General features: G+C 38.1%; 1 protein-coding gene across 4 annotated transcripts in view; it reads right to left on the bottom strand.

Moving 5' to 3' along the window:
- Positions 1–3,407: 3,407 nt before the first annotated feature.
- NPEPPS (aminopeptidase puromycin sensitive) overlaps positions 3,408–14,213 on the bottom strand; it is a 69,727-nt gene continuing 58,921 nt past the window's right edge. For 3 of the 4 annotated variants that reach the window (XM_036339190.1, XM_036339192.1, XM_036339191.1), the window contains 7 exons: positions 13,414–13,633; positions 10,959–11,101; positions 10,235–10,291; positions 6,838–6,945; positions 6,210–6,365; positions 5,897–5,944; positions 3,408–3,799 (listed from right to left, as the gene is read on the bottom strand). In XM_036339190.1, coding sequence (XP_036195083.1) covers positions 3,647–3,799; positions 5,897–5,944; positions 6,210–6,365; positions 6,838–6,945; positions 10,235–10,291; positions 10,959–11,101; positions 13,414–13,633 — 885 coding nt within the window. In that variant the 3' untranslated portion in view covers positions 3,408–3,646. Of the gene's footprint in view, positions 3,800–5,896; positions 5,945–6,209; positions 6,366–6,837; positions 6,946–7,906; positions 8,089–10,234; positions 10,292–10,958; positions 11,102–13,413; positions 13,634–14,213 lie in introns of those variants that run through there. The other variant, XM_036339193.1, reaches the window with a different exon arrangement.

Genomic DNA, 14,213 nt, shown 5'->3' with positions numbered 1-14,213 from the left:
CACCATTGCCTACTGTTCCCAAAAGGCTTTATTGCTTCACAGGATGGTGGGCACATGGTCCTATATACAGATTTTGTAAATTAATAACCCACACATGTAACCTATATGTTCATGTAGACCAGTGGTTCTCAACCTTCCTAATGCCGCGACCCTTTATAATACAGTTCCTCATGTTGTGGTGACCCCCAAATGCATTGTTACAAATTGAACATAATTAAAGCATAGTGATTAATCACAAAAACAATATGTAATTATATATGTTTTCTGATGGTCTTAGTTGACCCCTGTGAATGGGTCATTTGACCCCCAAAGGGGTCGCGACCCACAGGTTCAGAACCGCTGATATAGACTAAGGTCACCCCAATTAAATTTTTAAAATCTGTAATAATAAAAGCATAATAATCTGATTAGACTGGATGTTCTTTGGACGAAGCTGGGACTGCGAGGGAAGCTAGGGTCCTGGGTGCCACAGGGAAGCTGGTGCCGGCAGCTGGGGGAAGGAAGGTCTACTCTCGCACTAATTTTGTGCATCAGGCCTCTAGTAAATAAATAAAATTCTCCACAGGGAGGATTAACACATTCGTCTTTCCAACGTTCTGATTTCCAGTAAAGTGTAAACCAAGAAATATTAGGGAAAAGGAAAATCATTAAATATCTTAAAGCTATCGTCTGGGTAAAGTCTGACTATATGATCTAACTGTGGAAGCATGACAACTAGCTGGAAGAACACAGGTTTTGGACACTGTCAAGCTTGGGTTAACCACTGGTTCTGAATGTTATGTGCAAAATAACTACTTTGCCTAATTTTTCTAAGCTTGCTTTTTTATCTGTGAAATGAGTATATTACCTATGATAGGGAGCCATTTGGAAGACTAATAATAAATTAAAACACCTGACACAAAAAAGGTTAGATCAAGACCTTTAAAAATCAGGACTCTGGTGTCTAAATCAGTCAAAATATTAGTAGAAAACAGAGAACACACTCAAACTGGTTAACTTGAGGAGGGTTTAATAAAGGGACTATTTACAAAGACATGGGCAGCGTTCAGGGAAACCAACAAGGAATGATGGAATAACCCAGAGCTGGTTAAGGAGTTGTCCTTTTTTTTTTTTTTTTTTTTTTTATATATATTTTATTGATTTTTTACAGAGAGGAAGGGAGAGAGAGATAGTGAGTTAGAAACATCGATGAGAGAGAAACATCGATCAGCTGCCTCCTGCACACCCCCCCACTGGGGATGTGCCCGCAACCAAGGTACATGCCCTTGACCGGAATCGAACCCGGGACCTTTCAGTCCGCAGGCTGATGCTCTATCCACTGAGCCAAACCGGTTTCGGCAAGGAGTTGTCCTTTATGTCCCTGGCTTTGGAGGGGCAGAGAGGCGCTAGAAGCTAGAGAGGGCTGCGTAATAGGGTCACTATCTTCGGTAGAGGGACTTTGACAGCCCATGTGACCTGGCAATGAGGAAGCCAGAATAGATTTCCTGACCATCCTTTTCTCAGGCCTTCTGATCATCTGAGGGTTTACGAATTGCATCAACACAACCTGAGTGAGAGGGCAAAGGGGCTTGTTAATGCCATACACATGGGTCAACAACTCCTGGCTGAAGGGCAAATGGAAGACGTCCAGCACAACCTCTCCCCCAACACAATTCAAACTGAACTGTTACACTGTACAAAGCTTACATGTATGCTGAGACAAAAATATTTTCTTTCCAGAATTCTTTTTATTCTTTTTATTCTTTTCTTTTTTTTTTTTTTAGGGGAGAAAGGAAAGAGAGGGGAAAGAAAGAGAAGGGAGAAAGAGTGGGGAGAGAAGGTGGTGGGGAGGAGAGACTTTCCAGAATTTCTGATGTAAAATTGAGTTATTTTATTAAAGCGGAATTCTTCTCAGTCTTTTGTGAACCTGTTTTGCAGCTTCCTTAAGCACATGCCTAGAGTCCACAGAACAGCCCTGAGCTTGGCTCCTGTATAAGGAAGCCTTAATAAAGGTCTCAACTCATGGATGCTGACTCTAATGAGCTCTAAGAGATTTTTGAGAATTCAGAACTAATTAAGAAGGAGTCTTAGGATTTTTCTGTTTAGGTACTATTCATTAGGAATTCAGGAACTAGATTTTCTTAGACTCAAAAAAATCCAATGGTAGTGAAACTTACAATCCTACTGAATGATAGGAAACTTTTTAGTTTCTAATCAAATAGATAAAATAAATAAATCATGACATCCGTTTCACATTGACATTTTTATTAACGCCAACTGTTGTTTAATTATTATTTTTTTAAAACAATAGCACAAAAATGTTTCAAGGAAGCAGTCTCACAATCTGATGACCTTCTGAAATACAGTTAAGCCACACCAAATATGAATTTCTGTTAATAACACAAAAATATTTTTAAAGAAAAAATAAAAGGAAAAGAGGGGAAAAAAGAAAAGAAAAATTGTAGGGACAGAGACAGGAATGAGATGTAGAGTTAAAACGCACTGGATTAGATAGGTGAGGCTTGTAAGTAGGGTGCGCTGTTGAAGCAGAGAGTGGCACACCACAGGCGTATAGTCTTTGTTGCTGCTTTTAACCAGTTACCACTAATAAATAGGCCTGCAGCAGTGACCACTGGCTTCTTACATGCCCCCAGTGACCCCGGAGAAGCCAGTGCGGATACTGTCAATAAGAGGTCTGATAGTTGGCCTACAAGACAACTAAGACCATTTTTAGCAGAATAACTCCTTCAGAAAGGCCTGGCTGAAAACCTTTTCATTTCTATAGTCTCACCTATATGCCTTTCAGGGTTCTTAAAAGTAATCTTAAAAAAGAAAGAAAAAATAATGTATATCAGTTTCTCTTATTTAATGTGGCTATAAAAGATGTTTCCTTATTATTTCGTTATCTCTAAGAAGGACACCGGGGGTGGGTGCTGGGGGTGGAACTAAGGGGAGGAAAAACCCAGACCAGGATGTTTTTTTTTAACCTTCTTTTTCTTCTTCTTTTTTTCTTTTTTTGCCAAGGGGTCACACAGAAGGGAAGGCAAGGAGGAAAACTACAATCCTTGGATTGGATTGAGTTATGCAGGAAAATATGTCTCCTGATCAGTCCCCATGCCAAAAAAACCCCCCAAAATCTCCCAAAACCCACTTGGAATTATGCACAGACTCTATATTATACCAGCTATCAGTCTTTCATGTTTAACCATTCCCTGCAATGGACACTACCCTTGGCTTGTAGGCTGCTTGCAGAACCCACTTCACAAATATCCTCTTCGCCCAGAAGCCTCTAGTTTCCTTTTGGTAGGTTATAAAAACAGAACATCTGTCATTAACAGGAGAGTGTTAAATACTTTTAACCACTTGACAAGGCTTCAGGAAGTTTCACAGTTTCATTATGCTCTATTTTATTACTATCATATTTACAGTTTTATTTTTTATTCTTTTTTTTTTTTTTTTTTTTTTTTTTTGCTGAATTGCTGATTTTCCTTTTTCAATAGAACTTAATTCTGGAGTGTGAGCAGGAACCAGTTAACTACATTCATTGTCCAACCCCCACTGGTTTGAAAGAAGACTCCAAATTCTTGGTATATGAATCAGCTGTTCGGTAGCTCCACCTTATCCCGGCAGCGAAGCGGCAGAACCGTAGTGGCAGCGTGCTCAGGATTCACACTGTGGGTGGTGAGGCCTTTCGCTGAAGGAGGTACTGGTGGATGCTCTCAGCATCTCGCTTTAGCCACGCAGCATTCAGCAGGATATTTTCACAACACTGCTGGATGGTACGCTCAGCTGAAGGAGCTGGGTGACTCTCGAAGAAAGCCTGGTATAAAACAACCCAGAATGTAGGATTATTACTAGCAATAGTAAGGGGTCCTGAAAAAACACCTGCTCGTCTGTAAAGGAATCATAACCTTCACTCATGACAATTTACCACTGCCATCCCCAGACTAAAAGAAACAAGCAGCTTCTTGGACCAGGCTACAGGAATTCTCCCTTAAGTATTATATGCTTAAAACCTAATAAAAAGTTAATAGTATATTTTTATTGACATCAGAGAGGAAGGGAGAGGGAGAAAGAATCATCGATTGGCTGCCTCCTACAGGATCCAGCCCGCAACCAGGCATGTGCTCTAGACAGGAATCGAACCTGGGACCCTTCAGTCCACAGGTGGACACTATCCACTGAGCCAAACCAGCTAGGGCCAACCTTTCTTTTTTTAAAAAAATATATTTTTATTTCAGAGAGGAAGGGAGAGGGAGAGAGAGAGAGAAACATCAGTGAGAGAGAACCACTGATCAGCTGCCTCCTGCACACCCCTCATTGGGGATCAAGTCCACAACCCAGGGCATGTGCCCCGACTGGGAATTGAACTGTGACCTCCTGATTCATAGGTCGATGCTCTGCTCAACCACTGAGCCATGCCGGCCGGGCCTTACAATCTTTCTTTAGATTTAGACTCACTGTCCAGTGGTTACTCTAGGCTTTGGAATCAGGCTTGAAACTTGATTCTAGACTTGATCATGTACTAGTCTATGACTAAGTAAATTAACTGCTCTAAGTCTGTCTTCTCATCTATGAGAAAATATTTACTCCAGAAGATTAAAGAGACAATGCACATAAACAGTTGTCACAGAGTACTGAAGGACTCGACACATTTTGGCTGCTTCAAATAAAGATTTGTAAGGGATGATAAAACCAAGAAACTTATACTGCTGCTATACCCTAATAATTTAATACTCCATTGACTCACATTTTTCACACAGACTATTTTATTATAATTTATTTATAATTTTATTATAATTTATTATAATGCTTATTGATTCAAGATTGAATTAATTTTCTAAGAAAGTCTACCTGGTTTCACAGAAAACAAAACTTTTTTAATATATATTTTATTGATTTTTTACAGAGAGGAAGGGAGAGGGACAGAGAGTTAGAAACATCGATGAGAGAGAGAAACATCAATCAGTTGCCTCCTGCACACCCCCTACTGGGGATGTGCCTGCAACCAAGGTACATGCCCTTGACCGGAATCAAACCTGGGACCTTTCAGTCCGCAGGCCGACACTCTATCCACAGAGCCAAACCGGTTATGGCGACAAAACAACTCTTAAATACCAACCAGCGAAAGGATGGGGTCTTCCCCTTGAACTAGTAATCACTAAGAGAGAATGACTAATTCATCAGATTAAGTCTAGACCTTTTAGAAATCAATAACCTTATTTATATAGATGACAATGGCCCCTCCCCCAAGTCTCCTTATCATGGTTCGATTCTTAGGGCCTGAGTAAGATGCTAGACTTCCTCTTATTACAGCACCACCATTTACACAAGAGAAACCTGGGAATTATCCGCAATTCTCCCTGCCCCCAGATAGGTTCACAACACAGAGAAGCCATTCAGTAAATATCGGTTGAATTAAAGATTAACATCCCTAGCTGGTTTGGCTCAGTGGATGGAGCATCAGCCTGCGGACTGAAGAGTCCCAGGTTCGATTCCGATCAAGGGCACATGCCCGGGTTGCTGGCTTGGTCCCCAGTGGGCGGGTGTGCATGAGGCAGCCAATCAATGATTCCCTCTCATAATCTTATCATCACCCCATTTTACAGATGAGGAGACAGGCTCATAGGGGTTAAAAAACTTGCTTGATGTTGAACAGCTAACACAGAGCAGAGCAGAGTTTTACACCCAGGTCAACTGCCTCCAAGTTCCATATTCTTTCAACCACATTTCAACTCCCTCAAAGTTGATTCCAACCCTAAATTCTTCAGGCATTAAAGAATCAATCTAAGCTGTCTTTCTCTAAGCAATAAAAGGAGATACTAACATTCATTACCCCTACATACTATGATTATACTTTGGTTAGTGTTTTTATTTAATAGATTGAGAAGTGAAAAGTTAACAGTATTTTCCTTACCTTAACCTCTCCAGCCATTTTATCAACTGCAAATCCCTCAACTGATAGCTGAAAAACACACACACAATGGTTTAAATATTAAGTGCAACTAAAAGAGGCTTGGAACCAACTAAAAAACCCCATTCTATCCTCTCCCTACTTCAGTTTATTCTAGAGGGTGCAGAATGGATGATGGAGATGCCCTTTAATAAGACTAATAACTAAGGAAACTCTTAAAGAGCAAAGACCATAATCTATGGGTCTAGTGAATCATGGATGTCTCTCAATAACATCCATGATAAGCAAGCTACTCAAAATAAATATCTTCACATACCTTTATTAGTCTGGATATTAAGAATCCTCCCTGGTATCGATTATAAAGTTCTTCCCAGTTGTCCTTTATAAATTTCCAAGCAGCCTTCCTTCCATGTTTGCTGCCTCCAGCCACTCCACCAATTACTGATACAGTATCCTGTGGACGTACCTCTTCCTAAAAATAGAAAGAGAACTAAAAGTCTACTGTAACCTAAGCATCTTCTAGTACCAGAAAGAGCAAATGTTGAGGAACCCAAGTAATCGCCTGAAGATAATGTTCCCTGTTTCAGCAATAACTGGCACCTGAAGCTTCCAACAAAGAGGAATTTAACCTAAAGATCAGCCAAGCTGATAATAAGGCATTGAGACAGGTACAAACAGGTTGCTCAAGAAATACTTGCTAGGGCTTCTACAGGGTAAAAAGGAAGAGACAGGCAGCTTTCCAGTTTCTTTCCTCTCCCAACTATTTTGATTCTCACCACTAGAGGAGATATAGAGGTCAGTAACAAACTCATTCCAGTTTTCCTACACTAAAAGGAAGTCTTACTCTATGGTTAAGGCAAATCAAGAAGACACTGGATCAAAGACACTTGCTACAGATCAGTGGGTAACAATTCCCTCTAAAAGCAGTTTTCATTGTAACTTACCGAAAGTGCAAACGTGAGGACTTTTTGAATCAATTCAGGTGAAAGAGTAGCCCCAAGGACTCTTTCAATTCGGTTTTTCTCTTCCTGCATATCTGCTTGCTTGTGAAGCTATAATGAAAAAATAAAGATATAGTTAAACCTCCCTTGAAAGTTATGCGTATGCTTATATGAGCTTCTTCCCCAATATGGTGCAACTTTTGCTCTAGATTCTCACTGGCTAAGATTGCAGGGCATAAAATTAACGAAAGAATACCTTTTAAGATGTTTGGCACTAAATTTTTCATGCCATTTTTGTAAGTCATATATAAGTGCTCACTATATGAATGGCTTCTCCTTAGTTCTGAGCAGTTTACATCAAGATCTAAGGGGTAAACACTTCATGGCCAAACTCTTTACACCATAGATGTCTGACTAATGTTCTATGTTATATGAACAAACTAGTCACTACTAATACCACTGATCATCAATTTAATATAGAACAGTAAAAAATATATATAAAATGCATTATTGAAAATAACATTTTAAGAATGTTTGATGACATAAACATGTTCTTGATACATTAAATGGAAAAAGGAGAAAGATAAAGCAAAATTATTCTTAATTTTTAAAAGTTTAATGTGAAGGGGGAAAAAAAACCCTGAAAACCAATCAAAATGTTAACATTAATTAATAATGGTTTCTGACCAGTGAGAATCTGCATCATAACATTTTTAGACTGCAAGAAGCAGCACAAATTGAATGCAGAATATTAAGAAAATAGAGAAGTACAAAGAAAAAATCAAAATACTACTATACGTACATTACCAAATCAGGAATAAGATCATATTACACCTGCTATTTTTGTGATCTGATATTTTAAAATTACAGGTAAGTTTTATTTTTTCTTTCTATTTTTCTAGTGTCTACTCTTTCATAATTAATATACAAAATCTTCTTTCATAATCAGAAACAAAATATTATTATATATTTTTAAAAATTAGGGCTACAAAGGTATATGAAATACTTCTCGAAGACAACTTAATTTATAGACTCTCTTGACCGTTTTTCCCCCTAAAGATTTAACACTGACCAGTGTCTGGAGACCCCATCACAGCTCCCAGTTTCCTCTTCCTTTCCTTTGGACTCTTTTGAGCAGCAGTGTGGTAAAATAGATAGGAAGTCAGGTGATCTGGGTTCTAGTCCCAGTTTGCCTCTAACTAGCTGTGTGATCTTGACTAAGTCCTTAACCTCTCCAGGTCTCAGTTTCCCCATCTGTAAAATGAGCGGGGTGGACAGATGATTTCTAAGGTCCTTTTCAGCTCTCGTACTCAATGTCTGAACTTGGGCTTTTAGAAAGCATTTTCCCCCCCAAGGAGAACCTGTTACACTAGTCCACTAGATGGCACCATAACACCCCATTTCAAATATACTTAGAATTAAAGTTATTTTTATCTTGCCTCATTATTCTTAAATTACCAACAAAAAACATCTCTCATCAACTGTTGTTGTTTTCTTAATTCTTTATTATTTTTGTTGTTTTTTAAAGAGCTTTGACTCTGGGCCCTGGCTGAGTAGCTCAGTTGGTTAGAGCATCCCAGTAAGCCAAGGTTGCTTGCGGGTTCGATCCCCAGTCAGGCACTAACACAAAACAACCCATGAATGCATAAATACGTGTAACAACAAATCGATGTGTTTTTTCCTCTCTTCCCCTTCCTCTCTCTAAAATCAACACATTTAAAAAAAAAAAACACCAACCTGATTCTGTCTTCATATGAGAGCTATTTCATAGTAAAACTGAATTATTGAGTTCCCTTGTGTTAAACAGATGCAAATTCTTGTTAAATATACATACCAGTATAAATTCTTAAAATTACGCCATGACATGAAAATGTCAATTTTCAGTCATGAAATTTTTAGAACCCCTATTTTGTCTCATACCCTTTATGGCATAGACAAAACCCATAAATATCTCATTTTATATGCAAAGAAATATATGATTTATAGCGTACAGGCTCACAGATTATTAAGAATGAGAAGGAACCTTAATGTCATTTAGTTGAAAGGTAAACCCAAAATATAATTGTACATTATTAGGAAGGAAAACCTTGCACAAGATGGGTAGTTAAAGGAGTACATTTTGAGATGGAGTTTCTTAAATCAAGTTTATATTTTTCAGAACATTCTAATCATATAAATAGGATTTGTTTAAAACTAAAATACTGGAAATTAGATTTGCAATTCTGATCCATTTGGGATCAGTAAATATTCTTAATATATTACAGGTGAAGTATTAAAGCACATCACACTCCTATCCTGTTCATCCTCCGAAGTGTGGCTCTTTCAATGCATGAGTGTTAAAGGTCTGATAGATAATTTGAGTATTTAGCACATTTTACTTGATGGTAATAAGAAGACTCAGCTCCCTCCATCTCTAATGCAACCAATATAGTCAAGTTATTTCTTAGATAAATGCATGGATAGGGACTAGAGATATCACCTGTTCCACAGTATTAGGGCTTTCAAACAGGCTACTGCCATTATAAGGACATGGGAAGTTTTGCCTATATTTTTTCTAAGCCAGAGTTTAATTATATGCTAACCACCCTAGGGAAACGACAGAGGATATGCAGTCAGGTGAATTAATTTTCTGTCTATTCATAAGAGGCAATGGCATAGTTTAAACCCTTGAGATACCTGATCAATCATCTATTTCTTTTCTAAGTACAGAAACAAACCTTTTGTTTTAAATGGGCAGAACCCCAAGTAAGTTTACATTGAAGGGGGAAATTTTAAGAACCTGACTTATTAATCAAAATAAATGAACATTTCAGTCTTAAGATTTAAGATAAACTGGTGAGTAAAAAGAAGTAAAAAATTGTTTTACTTTTTGTATCATATTGGTAGTATACATGAACAGACATTATATATTTACTAGAGGCCCGGTGCATGACATTTGTGCACTGGTGTGTGTGTGTGTGTGTGTGTGTGTGTGTTTTGGGGGGGAGGGAGGGTGTCCCTCAGCCCAGCCTGCACCCTTTGGCAGTCTGGGAGCCCTCGGGTGCAGGAAGCGGGCCTAAGCTGTCAGTCGGACATCCTTAGCACTGCTGTGGAGGTGGGAGAGGCTCCCGCCACCACCGCTGTGCTCACTAGCTGTCAGCCCAGCTTCTACGTTGAGTGTCTTCCCCTGGTGGTCAGTGCACATCATAGCAACTGGTCGTTCTGCCATTCGGTCGATTTGCATATTACCCTTTTATTATACAGGATCCCATAGTTTCTTAATATTTGGTGTCTGCAATATGCATACCTGTATATATTTCTTTTGCCGGGATTTTTTTTGAAAAATCACATAAAGTTCATACTATCTGTGTCAATCCAAGTTCAAAAGCAGAAAATGGGAGCCCTTTCCAAATTTACTCACCTTTATCATAATGTCTAAGGTAGTGCCATCACCATGCTTCAAAACAGTCAGATAGACCTACAAGAGAATATAGGAACAAAAAAGAAGGCATCTAATTAAATATATCTCTTTAAAGTTAAGAAAAGACAGAAAACAAGTAAAAAAAAAAAAATTGTGGCCCTGACCGGTTTGGCTCAGTGGATAGAGCGTCGGCCTGCGGACTGAAAGGTCCCAGGTTCGATTCCGGCCAAGGGCATGACCTTGGTTGCGGGCACATCCCCAGTAGGAGGTGTGCAAGAGGCAGCTGATCGATGTTTCTCTCTCATCGATGTTTCTAACTCTCTATCCCTCTCTCTTCCTCTCTGTGAAAACTCAATAAAATATATTTTTTAAAAAAAATTGTGAATAGCCATGTGTTGATGTTACATACAAATTGTGGCAAGGAGCTAAGAGCCCACATGAACCAGAAAGGCAGATGGCATGTAGTAAGTAACAGCAGAGCACAACAGCTTTCTCAGGGGAATGTGCTTTGATAATCACCGTTCAGCACCACAGTGCAGACTGAGAAATTTGAAACAAATGAGAAGCTGACTACAGATCACTTAAATAGAACATATTAAAACAGGGTCAGACATGATTTGCAGGTCAGTACTTAGGTCATTTTTAGTTACTATTAAATATGTTCCACACTTCAAAGAATGATGCAGTTACCTAGAAATTAAAGTAATTCATTATGAAAACCTACAGGACTCCTCAGATCGGCGGAGAGAATCTGTTTCCCTTCCACATGGTCCTTAAACCGACGACGAGCTTCTTCTAATGTTGCCTTATGTCCTGCTTTTCCTAGTTTGCCCAGGACCAAGCCCCTCAGGAGTGCATCTAGATGACCTGATTGAGAAGTAAAAGAGACAAAGAATTACTTAAAAAGCCTATTTATACAAATATGCCACCTAGATATCTTATAAATGTGTTATATCATATCTACAGTCTTGAATAACAGAATCAATAACCTTAGTACTTGAAAGAGCACTTGGTTTAAATTGATCAAATCATATGAGTGAAATGAAGTGCTAAACAGACCAGACAAGCAAATAAATTGCTAACTTTGTCTATATTCAGAAATGCCAGCTATCTAAATTTACTAAATGTTCACTCCGTCTAGGTAATTACACAGCTAAGGATTATGTGTGAAAGAACAGGCTTAGATCATGCAATTTTAACCCAAGATTCAGGGAAAGACCACATACAGTACTAGTGTACTGCATATAAGAAATTAAAAATTTAGATTTTAAAAATAAAATTTGACAGATTACTCCAAAGGTATGCAAATGCCCAAAAAGCACATAAAAGATGCTCAATATCATTGATCATTAGGTAAATGCAAATCAAAACCACAATGAGGTACCACTTCACACCCAATAGGATGGCTAGAATAAAAAAGACAGATAATAACAAATGTTGACAAGGACATGGAGAAATTAGAATCCTCATACATTGCTGGTGGGAATGTAAAATAGTGTGGCCACTCTGAAAAACAGTCTTGCAATTACTCTAAAGGTTAAACACAGAGTTACCATATGACCCAGCAATTCCACTCTTAAGTATATACCCAAGAGAAATGAAAGCATATGTCCACACAAAAACTTGTATACAAATGTTCATAGCAGCAGTCATAATAGTAAAAAAGTGGAAATAATCCAAACACCTATCAACTGATGAATAGACAAACAAAATATGGTACTGTATATCCATATAATGGAATATTATTTCAAGTATAAAAAGGAATGAAGTGATATATGAAGCATGGATGAACCTTGAAAACATGCCAAGTGAAGGAAGCTAGACACAAAAGGCCACAAATGGCATGACTTCATTTATGTAAAATGTCCAGATTAGGCAAATCCATGAGATAGAAAGCATATTAGTAGTTGCCTGAGACTGGGGTTGCCAGAGAATGGAAAATGACAGGCAATTGTTATGGAGTTTCTTATGAGGTTAAAGAAATTGCTCTGGAATTAGATGATAGTAATGGTTGTGCAACCTTGTGAACATACTAAAAACCACTGAACTGTATACTTTGAAGGGTGCATTTTATGGTATATTGGTTATATTTTTTTAAGAATTAATACAAATCTGATGGATTTGCAACAGTACAGTGGCCAAATAAAGTTGTGGTATAGTCACACAATGAAATACTCCTAAAGGAATGAACAACCTGGATCACAGAGAGTGATAAGAACATCATACTGAGTGACAGAAGCCAGATACAAGAACAGAATATATATATAATGATTTCATTTACATAAAGTTCTAGAAGAGACAATATTAATATAGCATTGAAGAAGTCAGAATAGTGTTTGCCTCCCAGACAAGACTGGTCAGGAGGAAATACCACCTTTAGTTATTAGCAGATGGTAGAAAATAATTATATTTAAAGCCCTGAAGTCACCATTGTCAACATTCTCTCACAGAGGAGAGAACACACATAGAAGGCCAAATAACTTCTTTAATTCAGAAAACTGACGCTGCCCTGGCCAGTTTGGCTCCATGGTTAGAGTGTCGGCCTGTGGACTGAAGGGTCTCGGGTTTGATTACAGTCAAGGGCATGTACCTTGGTTGCAGGCCTTATCCCTGCCATGGTCAAGGCGTGTGTGGGAGGCAACCAATTGATGTGTCTCTCTCACGTCAATGTTTCTCTATGTTTCTCCCCTTCCCTTCTACTCTCTTAAAAACAACAACAACAACAAACAATGGAAAAAATATCCTCAGGTAAAGATGAACACACACACAAAAAAGAAAACTGGCACCTGTGTCTTTACAAGTTGTATATAAGGTACCTGGTATTTATGATGATAATAAATAAAATAATCCAAAATTCCCTATAGCTTTTCTTGACTATAAATAGGCTTTTGGAATTCTTTATAAAAGACTTTTATTTCCACCATTTGCTTATGCACAAATCATATTTACACATAATCAAATCAATGAGTATACATAATATAACCACCACTGTTTTTATGTTAGTGACCCATGTAACTTCACAACTAGGCTTAAAAGACCCAAGTCTTAATTTCTGGCTAGCTGAATACATAATAACATCTAGCAGATACCAAGATGAGGCTACTGCCATTGTTAACCACAGATAAGTAAAAAAGAAACAATTTCCGATCAATTATTTCTCCATTCAGTACATCCATTACCTTCTCCAGGTTTGGGGTCCCAGCCCAGTCTCTCCCCTATAGGTGAAAAGACATCTTTCACAAATTCCTGGATTTCCTCATAGAAGTCTGTGTGGGACAAGAGAGTTGAGAGAATCCCCAGGTTACAGCTCAGGTCGCTCCATACAGTATAATTGGGCTCATTCACAAAAGCCTCCATGACTTTTAGAACCTCTACAGTGCTAATGATTCCAGCTCGAGCCTGGGATAGGAAAAAACATAAATTAATCTAGTCTTCAAACAAAAACAAAACAAAAAACACAAGCATGCATTTTTGGCATTATCTACTGCTAGTTAGTCATCTCTTTGCTTTAAAGGAAATGAGACTACATAAGCTCAGAACACTAGACTTTTATAAAATAAAAATCCTATATGACAACATTCCTTATTTATTTTTTTGCTATTTAATAAAGAGCCACTTTAAAATATGCTAAAATTCTACCAGTTTGGAGAGAATGAAAAAATAATAAAGACAGAAAACAGTTAATTTCCTATTTCTATTCTATTTTAGGGGTCTTGGCTTTGTTTTTCTTTTGAAAATTTTCATACGTTTAGAAAAGTTACAAAAATAGTTGGGGCTTTGGTTTTTGACAGAGGCTCTTTCAAAACTAACTGGACCTGCAAACTGTGTCAACTTTAGCTTGTCCTTTACTCATTTCTAAAAGAACACATACTGGAAGGCACTACAAATTCAGAGTCCTTTCAGAATTAGCTAAGAGAGTTAGGAAAAAGAACTTCTGTTACAACAGCCAACTGCACAAACACACCACTCTCCTGGGACA

Source organism: Myotis myotis, unplaced genomic scaffold (assembly GCF_014108235.1).
Source record: "Myotis myotis isolate mMyoMyo1 unplaced genomic scaffold, mMyoMyo1.p scaffold_m19_p_17, whole genome shotgun sequence".
NCBI lineage: Eukaryota > Metazoa > Chordata > Mammalia > Chiroptera > Vespertilionidae > Myotis > Myotis myotis.
The sequence above is the reverse complement of the archived record's forward strand: the minus strand, read 5'-3'. Positions and strand labels throughout refer to the sequence as shown.